Genomic DNA, 25,305 nt, shown 5'->3' with positions numbered 1-25,305 from the left:
GGCATAAAAAGTCAAACAATGACATGTAACAGGTCAATTATAGGTCAACATAAGTAGATTAAAACAAACCTGCAGCTACAACATCTACATCACAACTCATGAGTAAAAGATCAAGATTCTGTCCTAAGGCTCTCAGCCCACCATTCATTATGCACCTTTGAATCCCTCAGCAGCAGTATCTCCACCAGCAACCTTTAGAATTAAAATTGTGTATTCAGGTCATTTCAATTTTATAATTTCTTATAATCTCTAAACAATTACCAACAAACACAAAATCATAATAATTCAAAGCCAGATGGCTATCCAATCCCAATTTCTCATCTTACAATTATCACTTCACAACAAATTGATCTACAAATTTTATTAGTTAACCACAGGAGCAACATACCCATCAATTACATCTCGTAAATAGCAGTAATCAACAAACTTAAAGTTTAAGAATCTAATTGGGGCTTCAAAGTTCAGAAAACCCAAAACAACAAAACGTAAACTCCAAACAAAATAAAAGAAGTTCAATAACCCAAAAATAAATCAAAAAACAAATATCGATAAACATCAACAATTTTTCAGAAAAAAAAAACGTCAATTCAACACGAAATCAAACCTGGATGAAAATTCAAAAATGAATTGAAGATTCATTCACCTTGTGAGAAGAAACAGGTCTCCTGAAACGATTAAAATCGTTAAATGCCTACACTCACAATTAATTTCACAACTCCCACAAATCTATATGCATATCAATGATTAGTTCCACATATCTATACATACATACATACATACATACATGGACAAAATGAAAAAACGAACAGAAAAATATTGTAGAATCAAAGAATTTTAAGAGTAAACATACATGGAGCAGATTCGACTGGTTTTGAATTAGGGTTTCTGAGAATTGCCTGGATGAGAATCTATAACAACCCTCGGTAAAACCGACACTCTCATAATAATTCTGATACCCTAATATATCTTTAAATGTATTAATATGTCCTTATATGCACCCCGTATGTGAAAACCGAGCCCAAATTAGAATATAATATATAAAATAAATTAAAAACAATAAATAATAAGTTGAGGCGGGCCGCATAGAACCTCACCTCAACTTAGCGCGGGCCGCATTAGGATGAAACCGGACTCCGCTGAAATCATTAGTTGATGCGGGCCGCGTACAAGTTCGTTTAAGTTAATGCGGGCCGCGAGCGATCTAGAATGTGGCGCAGCCCGGTGATGACACGTGTCATCACCGTGTCAGGTCTAGAGGGTGACCCAGCCAAGCTACGCATTGACAGCATGTTGACGCGGGCCGCGTAAAGCCTGGCCTTATTTAACGCGGGCCGCGAGGAAGTCCGATTTCAGCTCTATAAATAGCACGCATCGGGTCTTCAGTCCGTTTCGTTCACAATTCACTTCTTAAACTTAATTTATGTAGTGGCTTTATTATACGTGGGCGTTATACCCCCTAAAATAGCGAGGTTCTGCTACGATGTAAGTATTATAACCCCTGGAGACGTATTAGATACGTTGCCCGCTTGATCTAGGGTTCCGTAACGGCTGTCGTGGTTCTGCCCGACGTAGTCGTTGGAATGCCGTATCGGGGAGGGTATTACTAATGTTAAAATGGGTTATTATACTAACACACGTGCATTTGTGTAAATTTTAGATATTCACCAGGAAACCCTAAAGAATAACCTAAGACAGCAATGTGAGTTGATCCACTTTTTGTAAATCTTTTTGTTACTGTTTTTACAAAACCTTAAATATCTTTCCATGCGAATGACAGTTATTGAGTATTTGTAAGAATACAATTACAGTCGGTAAATTTGGGGTTTTGTATACAAAATTTGTTACCACCTGGTAAAGGAGTAACATGACCATAAGTCGGAACGACATTACCGTGTGGTGGTAATTGATATAACTTGGAAACAAATGTAATTGCGGATGCGCCCTCAATACTGTTCACTGTGACTTTGTATTTAAACTTGATTAAACTGGGATTCACTCACCAGTATTTCCCACTGACAAAACTTTTTTAGAACGCGTTTCAGGTAACAAAATGTGAAAGCCAAGTAGAAGCCAGCTGGACAGCACTGAAGGCTTGGAAAAGTGGCAATAAAGTTACCTAAGAATAAAATGGATATTTTATTAAATAAATGGGATTTATTTCTATGAAATGTGTGTATTGAAAACTTGGGTTTTACCCATATTTTTAATATTATTAAACGAGGTGGTTTACTCTGATTAAATATTTCCTAACTACGGTCCTGATGAAAATTTCCGCTGCCAAATTGAATAAATAAACGTGATACCACCGAAACTGGCTCGCAACCGCCCGTTCTCGGGAACTAGGGACCGGGGGTTGTGACAGAAGGTGGTATCAGAGCTATGCCACTGATTCAGCCACAGAAGTGTTCCGCTGACATCAAAATTCAAAGTGTTAGGAAATAAATTATGAAAATACGTGCATAATTGTATTTTTTTTCTTGCTATGTGTTATCTGACTATTTATTAGTTTACAGTATGAGCGACCAAGGACCCTCTGACGCGTATCGTCAATTGTCTGGTTCGCCTAGGAGCGAAGGTACCTCCTCTTCTCAGCCTGCCCTCTCAGGGTACTCTGCTGATACGGAAGAAGGAATCTTTGTGTTTAAGGCTCAGTCTGAAGAGCCATTTCCTCAGAAAAAGAGGGGATGGTTCAGTAGGGGAGCGCACGAGCGTAGGAAAAAAATGAAAAAGTTGCAGGAACAGCGAGTGTTAGCCGCAGCAAAAAGAGAGACTGATGCTTATAATCAGGATATGCTCAATAGGGGTATCGCTAATATCCATATTTTAGCAACCACTGCTGCTGACCCAAACCTGGAACAAATGCTAGCACCCCAACCACAAAATCCTGACCAACCCATGGAAGTAGAAAACCAGATAGAAATGCCTGATTACAACCCGAAGGAGATACCTAGGGTACCTGCACCAGATCCCCTAGACCCAAACAACTACGACCCCTGGTAGGACGATGTTAGGGACTACGTGCAACAAAACTCAATACAGGAAAATGTGCCAATGCCCAATTTAGGTGCTTATCCAGGGTTAGATCCTCAAGATCTCTATTACATGAACGGTGCATACATTAGGGAAATCTTAGAGAATCCCTACCCGTACCAGGCCCCTATCCCTCCGTACCAGGAACCCGCACCTCAGATTCCAAACCCAGTCCTAGAACCTGCACCCCCAATGAGTGCAGAAAATGTCCAAGAACTTAGGACTTTCGGTGAGGAAATTTTAGAAAGCAGTGAAAGAATGCGACAGGTGGGAGAACGCCTCGTATGGAAATACGACGAGCGTAATATGGATTTTTGGATGAATCCATATCAGTGAATGTGATGGCAGGAACGGTAGTAGTAATAATAATAATAATAATAATAATAATATAATATAATAATATATGTGTGTATGTGTTAAAAAAAAACTACGGATGCCTACTATTAGTATTGTAACTTTACATTCCAGTCGGTATTGTAATTTTAATTTCAGTACTGGTGTGTAATGATGCATACTATATAAATAGAGTAAAAGTCGCAATGTTCGACGCTTTTGACCAAAAAGTGCTTGTCATGTGATTGGTTATATTCAAATATTATTTGTGATATTAATATTTGGTAAATGTTTAAAATTCACATGGCTGACGAGGGAAATCAAGATAATCTGAATAACGATAACCAGAGTAACAATAACGTGGTTAATGAGAATTCGAACAACAATAACAATGGAAACCAAATGGATAATAGTGTTGTTCAACACATAGTGGCACAAGGAATTATAGATGCAATGCCATTTATTATTCAAACAGTTCAAGAAGCGAATAATAAAAGTAAGCATAGCAGTAAACGACCAAGTGAACCAGAACACAACATGAACAATGGACTCGTACTTCAAGCGCCCATTCCCAAAAGAAGAAGAACCATGCCATATGGTTGTTCTTACAAAGAATTCTGGTCCTGTAAACCAATAGAATTCTCGGGCAATGAAGGACCCATTGCAGCCTTACGTTGGATAGAGAAAACTGAAGTTGTTCTGAAAATAAGCAAGTGTGCTGAAGAAGATAAGATAATGTTTGCTTCAAATCTGTTTAAAAACACAGCCTTAGAATGGTGGAACACTATCCTCCAATCAAGAGGAAGTGATAGAACTTATAACCTGGAATGGGAGGAATTTAAAAATATGGTAGAAAGGAAATTCTGCCCTCCCAATGAAAAGGAACAGATAGCAAATAAGTTTCTGAATCTTATAATGGTCGGGGTAGACAGTAAGGGTTACACTACCACATTCTTTGAATATGCTAGGATAGTACCTACCCTTGCATCACCTGAGCCAGTGTTAATCTCCCATTACATCTGGGGATTAATTGGAGAGATTAGACATGTAGTCAAGGCAGCTAGACCTTAAACTATAGAAGAAGTTGTAGAACTAGCCAATACCTTGACTGATGAACTAGTGAGATGTAACACCTCGAAAAATCACGTCCAATGATGTATTGACACGTGTAATAAACCCTAATAAAGTCGAACAGTGAAATTTAGGGACTAATTTTTCGAAAAATCGAAAAACTTTAATTATAAACAAACTAGAAGTATTAGCAAAACTTAAATAAGTTTTAAATAACCTTTTATGGTTTTATATTCACAAATAAGCCACTTGTTGATCAAGTGTAGCCGTTTGTGTATTTAATTGAAAGTTTGCGCAATAAAGGGTTAAAAGCGTCAACATGTTAATTCTTACCTCTGAGTGACCTTTTAACAAACCGAGAGCTTCATGATATTTGATTATGCTCTCGAGAATGCCAATCGTTGGCCGTCCAAGGCTTTTGTGCCTTTAAGTGACGTTACGCGCAACTTTGTAAGTATAAGGGACTAAAAGTGTCAATATGTTTAATTATACCTCTGAATGACCTTTTAGGGAACCCAAAGCATTGTAATATTTCATAATGCTCCTAAGAATGTTTAATGTGGGTTGTATAAGGCTTCGATACTATTAAACGATGTTATACGCAAGTTCGCGCATAAAAGGGGCTATTTGCGTCAAACTGCAAAAGTCTATCGATTCGTATTGTATCGGACCTTCTGGAATATGACCATGAGTTAAACATACCCCATTTATCCTTTATATAGCTTAGATATGGGCTTAGAGGTGTTCGGTGCGCAAAAATAAACTTTTATGTCATGCAGGGACTAAAAGTGTCAAAAAGTGCACAAGTTTGCATTTTCGCGCATATCTCACATTCTGAATATCCCCGGACATCCAAAATTTTATGTAAGCACTAAAATATTTTATTTTAGTGTGTGGCTTGATAAAATTCCATTCGTCGCATAATTTGGTTTGTTTTTAGCGTCCGTCCGTGTTTCGTCGTAATTAGCCGAACAACGGGACCGTACGACCAAACAAACCGACATCCGGCATATTTTTGAGCATGTTTCATGTACCCTATGCTTAGGCATCATTGTAGAGCCTTAAAAATGGTTAACGGGTCTTGGATGTGTCGAAAATGGCATTTGGAGGTGCAAGGGCCAAAACTGTCAACTAATGAAAGTGGCCATGTGCAGACCTAGTCCTTACGGACCGTATGCTATGGACCTTACGGTCCGTAAAGCCCCTCCAGATCAGCAGAAAGCTGTTTCCAGCTGTTCCAGCTGTTTGTGAGTGTGCAAATGGTTTTCTAAGCAATCTATGGGCTCCCATGGTATTGTAAATCAGTGGGTAAGAAGTGTACGATCCAGATCAAAGCTCGTTTATCGATGAACGATCTTAACGGTTCTGAAAAACCTATAAATACCCACCTCAACTTCCCCCAAACTCACACCTTGATCTTGAATTCTCTAAGTTGGAGACTTTGCTCTTCATACCTGAGAATTTAGGATCAACCCTCCTTGCTTGGACCCTTTGTAAGTGTCCCCTTTCATGCTTAGTTTATTTTTTTAGCGGTTATAACCGAAAGTCAAGCGTTTTCGATAAACGCTTTGACTTTTAAACGGTTGAGCCATGGTTCGTATCGAATGTGGCTACGTGACCGTAATTAGGTAGGTGTTAAACCCTTAAAAAGGGCACCTCCTAATTACCACGTTTACTTAGTTTAATTGTCGGGTCAAATAAAGGTCAATCGGGTAGTTTAAATAAAATTCATAGCTAATAATATAGAAGCTATAAAATCAGTTTTGTCACTTCAATAACTTGGTAAATATTAGTTGAACATGCCTAAGCATGATTCAACCCGACAATTCTAAGTATAGGCTCGGTCCGGAACCGAAAGTCGCAAAAGTTGACTTTTGCTTTGACTTTCAGTTCTGACCCGATTTAGCTTAGTTTAGTTATGCCTTAGGATTCCATTAGGACCATATTATAAGTTAGTATAACCCTCCAAGGTTATACAACTTGGTTCCATAGAAATCCTAGTTCATGCATATTTCCATTAAATGCCTAAATGTTGACCGTTATGCCTTTTGACCCTAAAACGAGAAATTTGAAAATGTGAGAGGACAATAATCTTTACTACTGATTTATAAACCTGTCCTTAAAATTTGAAATCAGTTGGAGGTCTAGATTAGAAGTTATGCTCATTAGCGTAAATGAAAAGCTTTTATGAATTAAACGGCGTAATTAGCATATAGCCTATCTAAACCAAACTTTTGATACCAAACTTTATACCTACTGATATAAAATAATATTTTGGGATTTTTGGAGATTTTTATTTATTTTTAGGTTGAGCATAACATAGGGTTCTAAGCTTGATTCGGTAATTGTCGGTTTTGCCCTTTTGGGCCATAAAATGAGTTTTACAAACCTTTTTGATATCAAACCTTTTTGATATCAAACCTTTTTCTACTGATATAATATGATAAATAAATTATTTTGAGCCTTCTGGAATAATAAAAATATCAGCTTTCCTTTGAAAACCCGGAAATGGCTCCAAATCGCCTTTTTAAGCGTTTTAACGCATAGTATGTATCAAAACTATTTTAAACATATAAGGGTTGATGCCTACTGATATATTCAGTAAATTTTTATAATTTAACAGTAAGGAAAAGTTTTAAACTCAGGTTTTCAGTCTTAACCTTTTAAGCCTATGTGAAATTACCAAAATGTTCCTACGGTGCATAGTATGGTTACAATTAATAAATTTCACATATATATAATACCCTACTGTTATAACTTATTAAATTAAGTATATTTACTGATTAAATCAGACCTGTAACTCAGATTTATATTAAACCTCTTTTATAACCTTTAAAATGACTGAAATACCCCTTCGGGGCATAAATTGGTCTTAAACTCGTTTTGGGCATAACGGAAGGTATCCTATTGATATCACAACATATTTAAGGCATATTAACTTAGGAAACCTGTTCATGATTCTTATGGTTAACCGTTACGCACTTTTTGCGTTCGGATCGGCTTATGTAACTAGTTTACATAAATTAGCCGAAACGGGACAAACCTTATCATTTTTATCTCAAAAACCGGAATGTGTTTAAGTTACCCATATTAAACAAGCATGCAAGCTTGTCGGGTCAAAATCACATTCTAAATCGGTCTTCGCTTTGTCGTGCGTTTGAACCGTATTCTTCTGTTAAAACTAACCGGTCTGAGCTTAGGCTTAATCAAAGACCCGTTAGAAATCTAATAGGTTATTAAAAACCTTCGTTCCAGATTTAGGAGCCCAGTAAAAGCTATCTGTACTTGCTTGGTGGTATACGGCTGGGATTAAATTTATATTTAGCTCAGGTAAATACTTTTAACTTATTTTCCCTTATATGGGCTTGGGGGTACGGTATATAAAATACCGCTTGGTCGGGCAATTGACCCTAACTCATTAGTAGTTGGGTATTATCAATGTGACCCGTTTGAAAACTGGTTTTGTTTGTTTTACGCCTTTGGGAGCTTAATGACCATGTCCCGGATATCCTTGGCATCATTTTAAGAAATGGCCACGAACTTGACACCCGGGTGTAGGCGTACACCCGGTAATGTGTCCATATTTATTAAGGTATAAACGTTGGCTTCCCGCCGCGGACTTATACTGAGTGGTGTGTCAATTAACCTTAAACCCGGCACGACCCGGGCGACTGAACGCATAACGAACAAGTAATTCTTTTACAAGTTTAACTTCGATTAATTATTCCCAAGTTATAAAAATATTTTGTGCCTTGTGCATTCAAATCAATTTTCTAAACGTTTTCAAAATGAGTCAATTAAATTGTATTTACTAGTGAAAACTGACGTATTTTCCAAAAAGGCTAAGTGCAGGTGCTAAACGGAATAGGTTGGTTTCTCCTAGCATCATATAGAAGTCTCGCAAGCTTAGATGCCTGAAGTCTGTTGAACAACGTTTAATTTATCTTTGATCCGCCTGTGGATCCTTTACTTTCCGTTTGTAATACATTGATATTGCTTTATATCAGATTGTAATATATTCATCTTTTGCTTCCGCTGTGCATTTTAAATTGTGTTGTTTGACTATGATGATATCAACTACGTCACGATACTCCCCACCGGGCCCACCGGTGATACGTGGAAAATTGGGGTGTGACATGAGAACTAGAGAAGAAGACCAGAGGAGAAACTTAACCCAAAGGCTTACTCAAGAATTCCGTTCTGGGAATTCTGACCGTAGGAATATAGGTTCTACCTATGCACCCTACTGCAGGATCTGCAAGAAGAAGCATTCTGGAAAATGCTCCACTTACTGCAATTACTGTAAGGCGCCAGGACACAAGGAAGAAAATTGCAGGAGAAAAGCCAGAAATGGAATGTGCTACCACTGTGGAGAAAAAGGTCATATTAAGACAAACTGCCCAAAATTGGCTCCAGCTGCAAACAACAAGAATACTAAAAATGCTAGAGCATTTGTTCTAACTGCAGATGAAGCCAGGATGATTCCAGACGTCATTGCTGGTACGTTTTTAGTTAATGATATTTTTGCTAAAGTATTATTTGACTCTGGTGCAAACCAAAGTTTTATTAATACTTCATTTTGCAAACTCCTAAATCAATCATTAACTAAACTACCACAAGAATGTCTAGTAGAGACAGCAAATGGAGAAACCGTTAAGATTTCTGAAATCTTGCAAGGAGCAAGAATAGAAATTTTTAATCAAAAATTTATCGCAAACCTTTACCCAATAAATCTGGCTGGATTTGATGCTGTATTAGGAATGGATTGGTTAATAGCCAATAGAGCTAATATCTTATGTGATCAAAAGTCAATTCAGGTAAAAACACCAAGAGGTGAAAAGATCACAATTAAAAGAGATAAGCCATCTAGATCCACTAAATTCATCTCTGTGATGAAAACTGCAAGTTATATAAGGAAAGGATCAATAGTGTATTTGATTTCTATAATCACTAACACTAAAGGAAAAGAATTAAAAGACATTCCAGTAGTGTCCCAATTTTCAGATGTCTTTCCAGAAGAATTGCCAGGACTACCACCAGACAGAGAAGTTGAATTCAGAATTCACCTGTTACCAGGGACAGCACCGATTGCTAAAGCACCTTACCGTTTGGCACCCGCAGAAATGCAAGAACTGAAGAAACAACTAGATGAATTGTTGAAGAAAGGATTCATACAGCCAAGCTCATCGCCATGGGGAGCGCCCATTTTATTCGTTAAAAAGAAGGACGGAGCAATGCGTATGTGCATTGACTACCGTGAATTGAACAAAGTCACGATTAAGAATCGGTATCCATTACCGAGGATCGATGATTTGTTTGATCAACTTCAAGGAGCTCGATTTTTCTCTAAAATCGATTTAAGATCAGGATATCATCAATTAAAGGTACAGGAAGAGGACATTCCTAAAACCGCATTCAGAACAAGGTATGGTCATTATGAATTTACTGTCATGCCATTTGGTTTAACCAATGCCCCAGCCGCATTTATGGACATGATGAACCGAATATGTAAGCCATATTTGGATAAATTCATAATTGTCTTCATAGATGATATTCTAATTTACTCTAAGAGTAAAGAGGAGCATGCAAAGCACTTGCAATTGCTTCTAAGTTTATTGAGAAAAGAGAAACTTTATGCTAAGTTTTCAAAGTGCGAGTTTTGGTTAGAACAGGTACAATTCCTCGGACATCTAGTGAACCATGAAGGAATTCATGTAGATCCAACAAATATCGAGGCAATTACCAAATGGAAAACCCCTGAGTCACCAACTGAGGTTAGAAGTTTCTTAGGATTGGCCGGTTATTATAGAAGATTTATCCGAGATTTTTCTAGAATAGCCATCCCTTTAACTAAGTTAATCTGTAAATTTGTTAAGTTTGAATGGGGACCAAAACAAGAAGAAGCCTTTAGAATCCTTAAGCAAAGATTAACCCATACACCCATACACCCATACTAGCGTTGCCAGAGGAACTAAAGACTTTGTAGTCTTTTGTGACGCTTCAAAGTTAGGTTATGGATGTGTGTTGATGCAACGTCAAAAAGTTATAGCTTATGCATCTAGACAGCTTAAGAGTCATGAAGAAAATTTTTCAACCCATGATTTGGAATTAGGAGCTATAATTTTTGCCCTTAAAATTTGGAGACATTATCTTTATGGTAGTAAGTTTACCATATTCACAGATCATAAAAGTTTAAGATATGTGTTCGGGCAAAAAGAGTTGAATATGAGACAAAGACGCTGGATGGAATTGATTAACGATTACGATTGTGATATCCAGTATCATGCAGGAAAAGCAAATGTAGTGGCAGATGCTTTAAGTCGAAAGTATCATGAAAAGCCAAAAAGGGTACGTTCTCTTAAATTAAATCTACAAGTAGATTTAAATGATCAGATTAGAAAAGCACAAGAATCAGTAATCAAGGAAGATACTGAAAAATTAAAAGGAATGATTAAAGAATTAGAAAAAGGAACTGATGGAATTTGGAGATTCCATAAAAAGAGAATGTGGATACCTAAATTAGGAAATTTACGTCACCGTGTATTAGAAGAAGCTCATAAATCTAAATATACGATGCATCCAGGAAGTGATAAAATGTACCAGGATTTAAGGAAAAATTTCTGGTGGATAGGAATGAAAAAGGATATAGCAGCTTATGTTTCGAAATGTTTAACTTGTTCACAAGTAAAAGCTGAACATCAGAAACCCTCAGGTTTGTTACAACAATTAGAAATGCCAGTTTGGAAATGGGAATTGATAACAATGGATTTTGTTACCAAATTACCCAAAACAAGGAAAGGAAATGATACAATCTGGGTGATTGTAGATAGGCTAACCAAGTCAGCTCATTTCCTACCAATGAAGGAAACCTTTAGTATGGAACAATTAGCTAAATTGCATGTAAATGAAATCGTTTCATTACATGGAATACCTTTATCAATTGTTTCTGATAGGGATAGCCGCTTTACCTCTCGTTTTTGGTCAAGTTTCCAAAAAGCAATGGGAACCAAGCTAAATTTAAGCACAGCTTATCATCCTCAAACAGACGGGCAAAGCGAAAGGACAATCCAGACGATGGAAGACATGCTTAGAGCTTGTGTAATTGATTTTGGAGGTAATTGGGATGATCACTTACCTTTGATAGAATTTTCTTATAATAACAGTTATCACACAAGTCTCAATGCTGCACCATTCGAAGCACTTTATGGGCGAAAGTGTAGAACCCCAGTCTGTTGGGCAGAAATTGGGGAAAAGCAACTATCTGGACCTGAAATAGTACAAGAAACAACTGACAAAATCATTCAAGTCAAGGAACGACTAAAAGTAGCACGTGATCGACAAAAGAGCTACGGTGACAACAGACGCAAACCATTAGAATTTCAGGTAGGAGATAAAGTATTATTAAAAGTCTCTCCTTGGAAAGGAGTGGTAAGATTCATCAAAAGAGGAAAGCTAAGTCCCAGGTATATTGGACCCTTCAAGATTCTTAAAAGAGTAGGACCTGTAGCCTATCAGCTACAACTGCCAGAGGAAATGGCAGGAATACATGATATATTTCATGTATCTAATCTCAAAAAGTGCCTAGCTGATGAATCACTCGTAGTACCTCTCAAGGATATAGAGGTAAATGAACAACTCAAGTTTGTAGAGAGGCCTCTACAGATTGAAGATAGGAAAATTAAGAATCTCAAACATAAGAGATTAGTTCTGGTCAAAGTGAAGTGGGACTCCAAAAGAGGACCTGAGTACACATGGGAGCTTGAATCAGAAATGCAAAAGAAATATCCACACTTGTTTCAGTAGATCTCGAGGACGAGCTCTTAAACAAGGTGGGGAGGATATAACAACCCTCGGTAAAACCGACACTCTCATAATAATTCTGATACCCTAATATATCTTTAAATGTATTAATATGTCCTTATATGCACCCCGTATGTGAAAACCGAGCCCAAATTAGAATATAATATATAAAATAAATTAAAAACAATAAATAATAAGTTGAGGCGGGCCGCATAGGACCTCACCTAAACTTAACACGGGCCGCATAAAGATGAAACCGGACTCCGCTGAAATCATTAGTTGATGCGGGCCGCGTACAAGTTCGTTTAAGTTAATTCGGGCCGCGAGCGATCTAGAATGTGGCGCAGCCCGGTGATGACACGTGTCATCACCGTGTCAAGTCTAGAGGGTGACCCAGCCAAGCTACGCATTGACCGCATGTTGACGCGGGCCGCGTAAAGCCTGGCCTTATTTAACGCGGGCCGCGAGGAAGTCCGATTTCAGCCCTATAAATAGCACGCATCGGGTCTTCAGTCCGTTTCGTTCACAATTCACTTCTTAAACTTAATTTCTGTAGTGGCTTTATTATACGTGGGCGTTATACCCCCTAAAATAGCGAGGTTCTGCTACGATGTAAGTATTATAACCCCTGGAGACGTATCAGATACGCTGCCCGATTGATCTAGGGTTCCGTAACGGCTGTCGTGGTTCTGCCCGACGTAGTCGTTGGAATGCCGTCTCGGGGAGGGTATTACTAATGTTAAAATGGGTTATTATACTAACACACGTGCATTTGTGTAAATTTTAGATATTCACCAGGAAACCCTAAAGAATAACCTAAGACAGCAATGTGAGTTGATCCACTTTTTGTAAATCTTTTTGTTACTGTTTTTACAAAACCTTAAATATCTTTCCATGCGAATGACAGTTATTGAGTATTTGTAAGAATACAATTACAGTCGGTAAATTTGGGGTTTTGTATACAAAATTTGTTACCACCTGGTAAAGGAGTAACATGACCATAAGTCGGAACGACATTACCGTGTGGTGGTAATTGATATAACTTGGAAACAAATGTAATTGCGGATGCGCCCTCAATACTGTTCACTGTGACTTTGTATTTAAACTTGATTAAACTGGGATTCACTCACCAGTATTTCCCACTGACAAAACCTTTTTAAAACGCGTTTCAGGTAACAAAATGTGAAAGCTAAGTAGAAGCCAGCTGGACAGCACTAAAGGCTTGGAAAAGTGGCAATAAAGTTACCTAAGAATAAAATGGATATTTTATTAAATAAATGGGATTTATTCCTATGAAATGTGTGTATTGAAAACTTGGGTTTTACCCATATGTTTAATATTATTAAACGAGGTGGTTTACTCTGATTAAATATTTCCTAACTACGGTCCTGATGAAAATTTCCGCTGCCAAATTGAATAAATAAACGTGATACCACCGAAACTGGCTCGCAACCGCCCGTTCCCGGGAACTAGGGACCGGAGGTTGTGACAGAATCGGACAAAGATGCCATCTGAACTGAAGTAATAAGAAAATATGCAATTGAAGATTTCGAATGAAAATGAGAATCGGCCGATGCTCTAATCGGATTACATCATAAAAATCAAAGAAAACATACCTAGATGAGAGTTCGAATGATTGAGTTTTAGGGATTTCTGAAGTGGGTGGCCAGGTACAATCGCTACAGATAAAGCCGTAGATGAGATTTAGGGTTTGTAAAATTGAATGTGGGTGAAAGATGATAGCCTGGAGAAATCAATTTGATTAGGTTTTAAGATTAAAGAGAAATCAATTTGCCTTCAATTGATTGAGAGAATTGATTAGGTTACCAAATTGAAGAAGAGCGTAGATAGGAAGAAGGAAATTGGCGCTCAAATATCAATTCTCTGGCCAAAGAGCATTGCCACATCAAAGTTAAAAAGTCAACATTATTTTGCTTTAGTATAAGAGATAGATATTGTTTTTTCCTTTTTACAAATATATATTTTTAAGTAAATAGGTAAAATTACAATACTACCCTCACAGGAATAGACTTAACTTAAAAAATTAACCTAGTTAGTATTAAAGGACGAAAGATGTAACATGTATTCAAAATAAAAGGTTATGACTGTAATTATTGAAGTTAAAGACACCCATTGCAATACGATACAAACATAAAGGACGAAAAATGTAATTACCCTTTATTATATAACCTTATCTATTTGTGTAACACACAACTCTATAAACCTAAATACAACATATAAATTGTATAGTAAACTCGATATTAAATAGCAACAATGATGTAACATCACATGGGTCTTGCTTTGGCGCCGTTGGGTGTCCCATCCTTTTGTGGAGAAAAAGTCTTGTTTTGATACGACAATGAGTACAACGTGTTCCCTAAGTTTAGTCATAATTTTTCTTTATTAATATCATATAACTACCCTAAGTTTAGTCATAATTTTTCTTTATTAATATAAAATATATGACCAACTTTGTTAGTATTTATTTGACAACTTGTAAACATAGCTATCAGATAATACTAATGTATAATAAGAGGGTGTTTCATATAAATAAACAAAACCATATTTTAACTGTATTCCATTTTTCTCTTTCGATTATATAATGCTTATTATATTGATTATCACAGTTTCTATATTACTTTAAAATTAGTTACATAACTTAGGTCATAATAAGCAGCTAAGTATCGTATGGGACCATGGGTCTCGAACGAATAATCTTCAATATTGATAACCACAAATTTAATAGAATAATGTGGGCTGAAGTAAACACTTTATGGTGTACTGAATTTGGAATGAATAATGTAGGCTAAATTTGGAATGCCATAGTGGGCTGATTGGTGGGCCGATTAAGTTGGGTAAGTGGGCTAACTGAAGGGGCCCATTATATCCAAGGTGAGTATGAGTAATGGTCTTATGACTTATGGAAGATCACCCAATAGCGACTGTTGTTCCGATCTTTGTACGTGTACCCTGACTGAAAATAAATAACAAGTAGAACAAATAATAAAGTATTTTAACTGTAGTACTATTTAATATTATTTTCTTGAATAGAAAGTAACTAATAGCCCGTATATATTTTGTATAATATATGCTTCCATATTTATTGTATCAAGTCAGATTAGGGCTTTGTATTCTTGGCTATATATTTGATTAATGAGATAGAGGAGGCATCGAGCCTTTCATAATACAAACTCTAACATGGTATCACGAGACCAGACCTATCCCTAGCGCCGATCTCACCTTCTTCTTCCCTACCCTACTGCTTCCGATTCCCTGCTACACTGCTTCCAATCTTCTATACGATAATCAATCTCCTCTATCTCTATCTATATTATTGCTGCCGTTAACTATGGATCAGAAACTTCATCCAGCCGCCACTGTGAACAACATCAAGAGTCAAATCCCGGTTACTCTTGAGATGGACACCGACCTCTACAACTCTTGAAGCGAGCTTTTCCGTATCGCCTGTCGTGCCAACCGTGTACTAGACCATCTGTCTCCAAAACCACCAGCCGAGTCCTCTTCTTCAAAGACTACGGACAAAGACAAAGACAAAGACACAGCGCCAAAGACAGTTGATGACTCATGGGACTACCTGGACGCCATTGTATTACAATGGATTTACGGTACAATCTCTAGTGACCTATTGCACACTATACTCGAACCAAATTCAACAGCCTATGAGGCATGGGTGGCCTTGGAAAATATTTTTCAGGACAACAAAAGTGCTCGTTCTATTCACCTGCGTCAAAAATTTTCTAATACCCGTCTTAGACCATGTGTAGTGGTGATACACTATAATGCCCCCACCATGGGGCGTTTTGCGCCATGTGGCAACCCAGTCAGCATGGGGCGTTATAGCATAAAGTGGTGTAGTGGGGATAATGCCCAAATAATGCCCCTTCCAATTATTAAAAAAAAAAAAAAAGAAAAAGCAACCTTAATTCTATTGGCTAGTCAAACTTGTTCCCTGCCACCATTGGAAGTATCCGGCGTTTTCATTATAACGCCAAGGGTCCATTTTTGAATTTTTTTTTATTATAACGCCCCATGTAATGGAGGGGTGGGCGTTTTCGGGCGTTATTTTTGAAATTTTTTTAAAAAAAAAACGCCCCACTACACATGGTCTTAGTGGTTTCTCAAGTGTATCCGCCTACTGTCAAGAGCTGAAAGTATTGGCGGATCAATTGGCTAGTGTTGGATCACCGGTAGATAACCAAAGCTTAGTTTTACAATTGATTAGTGGTCTTAACGAACAATACGAAGGCATAGCCACCATACTGCAAAACCAGGATCCATTGCCAAGTTTTTATGACGCTCGTTCAAAATTAATAATGGTTGAAACACGTAAAGCTGAGCAGGCTCTTCAAGCCTCCCAAACCGCAGGTACAGCGTTAAATGCCAACACAACACGCGCTTCAGCGAACCCGGGTTCTAACAGCGAGTACCGGTTAGATTCTCAGAATGATCGGCGGGGACGGGGTCGCGGTTACCGTGGCCGGGGTCGCGGCAGAAACTCATGGGGAAGGGGTCGAGGTTCTAATAATTCTACCTGGCAACAACCAGCTCCATGGACTCCATGGCCCAACTCACCCTACACCCCTTGGTCCAATCAACAGTGGGTCGCCGCCTCCCCTTGGGCCGCTCAACAGCAAGCATGGGCCGCACCCCCATGTCCATACCCAACAATGAACCCACAGCCTAATTCTAGTACCTCTTCCAACGGTCTCCTTGGTCCTCGGCCCACTCAAGCTCATCATGCAGCCTACACACCAACCGACATAGAGCAAGCTATGTACACCATGTCCCTTCAACAACAAGACCCCACTTCTTACATGGACACTGGAGCTACCGCAACCATGACAAACACACAAGGTAATTTCAAATCTTTTTTTAATAATAGCATCCCACAAGATATTGTCGTTGGTAATGGCTCCACTATTCCGGTTGTTGGACATGGCACACAAATCCTACCACCACCTTTTCCACCATTTGTTCTTAAAGACGTTTTATATGCCCCTAAACTCATTAAAAACCTAATTTCTGTTCGTCGATTTACGACCGATAATTCTGTCTCCGTCGAATTTGACCCCTTTGGTTTTCTTGTGAAGGACTACAAGACCCGGATCCCTATCCTACGATGCAACAGCAGCGGTGACCTATACCCACTTTTGCTCGGACCGGGAAGCACCACCAAGCCCTCCACCTTTGCTGCAATCTCATCCAAGTTATGGCATCATCGTCTCGGACACCCGGGACAACCTACTTTACAAGCTTTAAAACGTTCTTGTTCCATTAATTTTAGTAATTTGAATAAAGACATTTGTCAATCGTGTGTTTTTGGTAAAAGTATTAAATTGCCGTTTGCTAGTTCTTATACCCATATTTTTCAACCATTTGACATCGTTCATAGTGACTTGTGGACATCTCTCGTCCTTAGCTCGGGAGGTCATCGCTACTATATATTATTTTTAGATGACTTCGCGAATTTTTTATGGACCTTCCCCATAGCTAGAAAATCACAAGTGCACTCCATTTTCAGTCAATTACACAAACACATTAAAACCCAGTTCGAAAAGAATATAAAAACTTTTCAATGTGATAACGGTAAAGAATATGTGAACTCTTCTTTTCACACTTTCTTTCATGAACATGGCATGCAATTTCGTCTATCATGTCCTCACACATCGTCACAAAATGGTAAGGCGGAACGACAAATACACACCATTAATAATGTGATTCGCACCATCCTAGCCCATGCATCCCTTCCCAACTACTTTTGGGATCACACACTTGAGACCGCAACCTACTTGCTCAACATCCTACCCCACAAAAACCAACATAACAAAATGCCCACCGAACTACTTTACCATCGAATCCCAACCTATGATCATTTACGTGTTTTTGGGTGTCTTTGTTATCCACTTATCCCCTCGCCTACCATTCACAAACTTGAAAACCGATCCTATCCTTGTGTTTTCATCGGGTACCCACCAAATCACCGAGGCTACAAGTGCTTCAATCTTCAAACCAAACAAATCATCGTCTCTCGACATGTCGTCTTTGACGAAACAACCTTCCCCTTTGCCTCTACACTCTCACCGCCCCCTACCTATGATTTCCTCCAAGCACCCCTCTATCCATCTCATTGGCCTTCGGTTATGTTCCCACCTACAAACCACCAACCAGCCCAAACTCCACCAAATACCGGCCCACCAACGCCTGTAACCGTACCCCAACAACACCAGCCCGATGCATTCACACTTGTCTACTCTGCCCCAAACCCAGTGTCTCCCAACCCCACTACCTCGGCCCAACCTAGCTCACCACAAACCAACCAGTCACAACCCTCTACCTCGGCCCAACCTAACTCATCACCAATCAACCAGTCCGTACCCCAGCATCAACCGCCACCCTCAGCCCAACCTAGTCGCACCATGCGCACTCGTGCCATGGACGGCATCCGCAAACCAAAACGCCAACTCAACCTTCACTCCTCGAGCACTCCGACCATCAAACACGTACCCAAAAATCCCACTGATGCCTTGTCCACACCGGAATGGTATAACGCCATGACTAACGAATTCGATGCTCTTATTAAAAATGAGACTTGGGATCTTGTGCCACGACAGTTGGATATGAACATCATTCGTAGCATGTGGTTGTTCAAACACAAGTTCAAATCAGATGGTACATTAGAACGTTACAAGGAAGACTGGTTTGTGATGGCCGTTTACAACAGGTAGGTATTGATTGTGGCGAGACATTCAGTCCGGTTGTCAAGCCGGCTACTATTCGCACCGTATTATCCATTGCGTTATCGCAATCTTGGGCTGTTCATCAACTTGATGTGACGAATGCGTTCTTACATGGTACTTTACATGAGACCGTCTACATGCATCAACCGATGGGGTCTCGTCATAAGGGTTTTCCGGACCACGTCTGTCGACTCAAGAAGTCACTTTACGGCTTGAAACAAGCTCCACGGGCATGGTACCAACGATTCACCGATTATGTCTTAACTTTGGGTTTTATACAGAGTAAGTGTGATGCCTCTTTATTTACCCTGCACGATGGACATCACACCGTGTATCTCCTTCTCTACGTGGATGACATTCTTCTTGTCACCTCTAGCGATGATCTACGTCATCAACTCATGGCTCGTCTAGCAAAAGAGTTTGCAATGAAAGATCTTGGCCCTCTAAGCTTCTTCCTTGGCATCACGGTTCGTAGGCAACGCAACACTATGTTTCTATCTCAACAAGCTTATGCTACAGACATTATTTCGCGCGCCGGTATGCAATCGTGTAACCTGGTTACCACTCCGGTTGATACCCACTCTAAATTGAGTGCTCTTTCGGGTGATGATTTTCATGACCCCACCCTATATCGCAGTCTTGCTGGGGCTTTGCAATACCTCACTTTCACCCGGCCTGACATCAGTTACGCGGTACAACAAATTTGCATGTACATGCACGCGCCCAAAACTGATCATTGAATGCTTTGAAACGTATAATTCGCTACATAAAAGGGACGACTTCTTATGGTCTTACACTCGGCCCTTCAAAAGATCCATCTTTACTTGCTTACACTAATGCCGATTGGGCCGGTTGCCCAGACACTCGACGGTCCACAAGTGGTTATTGCGTCTATTACGGCGAAAACCTCATCTCTTGGTCGTCAAAACGACAACCTACCATTTCGCGCTCTAGTGCCGAAGCTGAATATCGTGGAGTTGCTAACGTAGTCGCCGAAATTTGTTGGTTGCGGAATCTTCTACTCTGGCTACACCATCCTCTCACTAAAGCAACTTTGGTATACTGTGACAATGTTAGCACCATCTACTTAGCCGGTAACCCGGTTCAACATCAGCGGACAAAACACATTGAGCTTGACATTCACTTTGTCCGCGAACAAGTCCAACGTGGTCAGGTGCGAGTTTTGCACGTCCCTTCTCGTCACCAGATTGCAGATATATTTACTAAAGGCTTGCCAAGGGTTCTCTTCGACGATTTTCGATCCAGTCTCAACATCCGGTCACCTCCCGTTTCAACTGCGGGGGTGTAATAGCCCGTATATATTTTGTATAATATATGTTTCCATATTTATTGTATCTAGTCAGATTAGGGCTTTGTATTTTTGGCTATATATTTGATTAATGAGATAGAGGAGGCATCGAGCCTTTCATAATACAAACTCTAACGGTAACAATTAAATACTTGTTGCAATTGTTAACATGTTAGAAGCTGATGTGAAACGAGCCGTATGATGATCTCTTTGACACTCCTCAATCTACATCTCTAAATATGCTTATGCCTTCAACATCCATTCTACCTTTTCTTTCTCCTCTTCTGACCTCAACATAATTCAGTTGAGGTTTTTATTTGACTTTGGTTTAGGTTTTAAATCAAGGTTTATTTATTTTGGTTGTAAATGGGGGAACAGAAAGAGAGGGAAAAAGACCATTGTACCCTCGTGTGCATCGCACATGACAAAAATTAACTAAGATTTCTAACCAGGTTTGGCCTAAAGGACAAAACGTGCAAGATTCTGAAGGTTAAGAAAACCGCCTGTAAACTTTTGGCCAAAGGACAACATCTGCAATTTGATGTAAACATAAAGGACAAAACTTGTAATTTACTCTATATCGGAAGTTATAACAGAAAAACACAAATTTGAATTTATTAATGTTACATCATTTGATGTAAATAACCAAAAAGTTGGATGTAAATAGAATCACCCACCATATAATCCCTTAACTTATGAAAATGCAATTTTAACCCTATACTGTTATTCTATTTTACAACCTCCTCAAAAGTCCCATTGTATTTACAAAAATGGTCCCTGCTTTTACACCCACCATACAAGCCCTCAACTTTTGAAAATTGTCAACTCACTTGAGTTTCTAAAGTTCCCAGTTTACTCCTTTCGTTCCTTTGCCTAAAAAACTATTTTTACAGACATGCTTTTATTTTTGTGTCGGTATATATTCGAGTTGGTTTACTTTCGACGTAAACTTTTTTGGAAGCAAGTCAGGTCAAATATAATTGTGTGCTTATTTTATGTACGTTTCCAGTTCTATGTTTCGACCTCGCTGCAACAAGCTAGGGGTAAAAGTTGTCTTTCGATTACAAGTTTGGTATGTTTTCTATGTATGATTATGGTCACATATAAATGTGTTATGATTGCATAGTATAAATTCGATTACATTACAGTTTGGTTCAAACACAGTGCTATTGAGTTAAAGCGGATACGTCAAAACGTGCATTTTCATATGGTTAACACGTCACATAACGCTTAGACTAATCTGTTCGATGTTTGCAATGTACTCGTGCTACAATGCATGCGAGTCTAATTATTAGTTTTATAAGAAAAATGAGGTGTCGCTTTTTTTGCCGTTGTTTACATATATGTGTGTGTGCGCGCACACGCATGCATGACAAACATTCGTATAAATCCATAATCATGATTACATTATAATTACATTTATACGTTTTGACGAACACGAATGTTGATGATATTTATTCAAAATGCTAGGCAAGTATTTCACAAGTCATATTCATTGCATCCTATATTTAGTTACGCAAGTATTGACTTTCTTTAAGATCGAGCCGGGGTCTCACTAGAAACAGCATCTCTATGCATACGGGGTAGAGGTAAGGCTGTCTACATCTTACCCTTCTCAGACCCTACCTTAGCTTTGCTATTGGTCAGATTTACTGATGATGATGGAAGAAAGTGAAGAAACTCTTGATTGAAGAATTAAGGGGTAGACTTAATTAAGTTGGATTAATTAACAACCACTATACTTATGAGGAGATATAACCAACTGATTACATGAAATGATGCAAATACATTCATTACATAATATTGCTGCAAGTAATGCAGCAACTGCCTTATATATCTAACTGGATCCTTCCAACAGGAGAAACAAGTGGAAGTGAAGCATAGCTTATAGGAGCCACGTCATCATCGACTTGTTTGGCAACATATGTTTTGAGTTCTGTATAACGAGACGATTTTCTACATTCGATGACTGATATACAGATCGAGAACGCGTGTAGCAGTGGTAATGATGAACTATAGTCGACTGAAAATATTCCTTCTTTTACTGGTGAAAGACTGAAGAAGGGTCTCTCGTTTGTAACATCTTCCTGTGATTAAAACAAAAACATGAAAATCATCAGAATTTATAACTAAATGTTATAAAATGTAAATGTTGAAATTAAACAAACCTGAAGGAAAAGGTCAAAACTTTCAGGTGGGTTTGATCTTCTATGAGATTGGACCTTGTTAGTAAGTATTCTCAATCTGCAGCCGACATCCCAACCGTCACAATCACATCTGCCACCAGATCTCCACCGTTGGATTAGCGGTGAAGGGTCTCCTTTTCTTGGTATACTATGATGACCGCCAGGTAGAATAACCGTCATGCTAAAACAATCATGATCCTCTTCATCATCCTCCTCTCTTGGAAACCTTACAACTATAGCTGCCAGCTCATTTTCCAGCTGGACATCCAGGATTTGGTGGTCGGGTTGACCCGAGTCAACAGAAGATAAAACAAACTCCCTAGTGGTACAATCAGTAGGATTTGAAACCTTCATTTGGGCTGTTACATTAGGGAGATAACCATGGTCTTTATCTTTAGAACCATGGTATAACCAACCACTTTTCTTTTTCTTAACTTCATGAACCGTGAAAAACGTATAGATCCAACTGTTTGTGTCATCTTTCCCGGATAAATTTCTTACCGTTGCTGCAACTATATCGTTGTTTGTATCATCAACGGCAAACGTAAATAAAGGACGGCCATTTTTAACCGCCACTTGAAAAAGAGCTTGTTTTCTTGATGATGACAAATTCATTTCATTCCCACATGAATTATCAACTCTGACTTCCTTACAATTTCCGAGACCCGTCTTCACTTTTTCTTTATTTTTTGAATCTTCAGTTAGATTTTGAGAAATCGGATGTTTAGCCGCTTCAGACTTAAAGATCATTCTAAACCGGTGTTTTCTAGCGTTTCTTTTAGAACTTGATTCATTCGAATCTGAATAGATTTCTTCAGATTTTTCAGCGTTAAGGAGTACAGTGTTGTGTCCGTAAGACGAATCTTGCAGATTCCCAATTTCATTTTCCAACTCATCTTGTATTTTCATCTTCCCCTTTGAAAAAAACGACAATGATGATGATGATGATGATGATGCTGTTTGAAAAGTTCCCATATCGACTGATGATCTTGATTCGGTCGTTTTCGTTCTTGATTGGTTGGTAGTTTTCTTCTCACTAGAGTGATTAACCGGAGCATCTTTAGTGGAAATCTCCTCATGAGACATGTTCAAATGAGATAGGAGAGATGATCCACTGCTTAAAACGCTGCTAGATGCCGAATGTTTGTTGGTTCCGACAACACCCTGTTTGTGATGATGATGATGATGATGATATTGCCATTGCTCTAAACGCCCCCAGTCCAAAACACCAAAGTTCAAAGCTCTATCTTGAATCGGCTTTCCTCTCTCTAAATAACTCGGCAAATTCGACATGTGTTTAACAATTTCCTCCATTTCCATAGATTCGCTTGCAACATGTTTTCGTCTGTGATTTGAAGACGCCGACGCTGACGATGCCATATCTAGTAGTTTTTAAACATCAGACCAACAAAGATGTCGGTTTTCAACAAAATTTTATTTCCACGCCAAAAGAACAGAGGTGTATTGCTTTCATTTCATAGCTGCGATGATTAACATATTGATAATAAGGTTATTGATGTAGCACGTGATACGGAAACGAAGATCAAACACGTTGATTCTAAGAATACTCGTGTAGTTCTTCCCCAACCCCCAAGATTCCACCCAAAAGGCACGGAATTTGAAGTGAAAAATGAGTTATGTCAAAATTCAAGTCTGCTTTTTCATATTACTAGAGGGACATATAAATAGAAACCGAAATTCGAAATGGGCCTCAAAAAGATAACGGGCCAAACACAAGCCCAAAAACAAAATGCCCAAAACACTTCAAAAAAACAATAAAAACGTAAATAACTAATAGAAATAAGCGTTTTTTGGCCCGGACGATGACCCAAACCGCCGTAGGCATTTGCAGCAAGATGGAGCTCGTTCTCACGTTTGTTTCGCCTGGTCACTCGCCCAAAACGGACCCCTGTCGCCCAAGTTAGAGCCATTTTAATGAAGCCCCTTTTGTTACACGATTTTGGGCCTCCAAGTATAAGATGGCCCGCTCTTCCACACTTGGGCCCGCATCAGTTATTATGTTATCAAACTAACAACATAAGTGACATATAACGATATAAGTCCGTGAACGAATGCTTCTACAAAGTATAATCACCTTGGCTCCAAACAAGATTTTAAATAAGATCCACCAAGTAAACTAAAGTTCTAAACTCACACAAATAACACATGTGGATCCTAATTTAGACACATTATATAGAACTTTGATTCCCAATATAATTTGACTAGAATTACTAGGTTTTTAGATACAAACAAGTGAAGTACAAATGTACAAGCATAGTAGGTTCACCAAACTGAGCACATTGGGTGTTTAAGATCACAAATATGCATACCAGCAGCATAAAGACAAGCTATTGTTCATGAAAAAGGACAAAAAGACACTGAAAATGAGAACAATGTGGGCCTTACAAATCCTTAATACAAGTATAAAGACAACCCATAAAAAAAAGATTCCCTTATGATGAAGAACAAAACTGAATAAACATTTAAAAACAGAAAGAGTGAGGAAAAGGCCTTGAACCACACTGTGTCATTATTATCATCCTTTATTTTAATTACTTTTATTTTAGTTTAGTGTAAAAGATACTTTCTTTTTTGCCTACCATGTTGTCAAAGTAATTAATTATTCTATGATAGATTAATCACAATAGACCAGATTCAAGCTGTGCTTTAACTTTATAAAACAAGAAAGAACTTGCTTCCCTTTTGATAACTAATTATACATAAATGGTAAAAAAAAACCTGTTATTCTTTCCAAACTAATGATCATTAATGCTAGCAGGCAGAGTTGTCCAGAAAGTTTGCGGTTCGCTCAAGAAAA

At 38.6% G+C, this 25,305-nt stretch overlaps 1 protein-coding gene across 10 annotated transcripts in view; it reads right to left on the bottom strand.

Moving 5' to 3' along the window:
• LOC110873901 overlaps positions 1-25,305 on the bottom strand; it is a 31,299-nt gene that overhangs the window by 5,343 nt on the left and 651 nt on the right. For 7 of the 10 annotated variants that reach the window (XR_002555562.2, XR_002555565.2, XR_004864414.1 and 4 more), the window contains exon 3: positions 70-192. Coding sequence is in view for 3 of the 10 variants with exons in the window: in XM_022122927.2 (XP_021978619.1) it covers positions 22,131-22,388; positions 22,470-23,867 (1,656 nt within the window). In the remaining 7 variants the exon portion in view is untranslated. Of the gene's footprint in view, positions 1-69; positions 193-21,984; positions 22,389-22,469; positions 23,969-25,305 lie in introns of those variants that run through there. The other 3 variants (XM_022122927.2, XM_022122928.2, XM_022122929.2) reach the window with 2 other exon arrangements.

Source organism: Helianthus annuus, chromosome 8 (assembly GCF_002127325.2).
Source record: "Helianthus annuus cultivar XRQ/B chromosome 8, HanXRQr2.0-SUNRISE, whole genome shotgun sequence".
Classification (NCBI taxonomy): domain Eukaryota; kingdom Viridiplantae; phylum Streptophyta; class Magnoliopsida; order Asterales; family Asteraceae; genus Helianthus; species Helianthus annuus.
The sequence above is the reverse complement of the archived record's forward strand: the minus strand, read 5'-3'. Positions and strand labels throughout refer to the sequence as shown.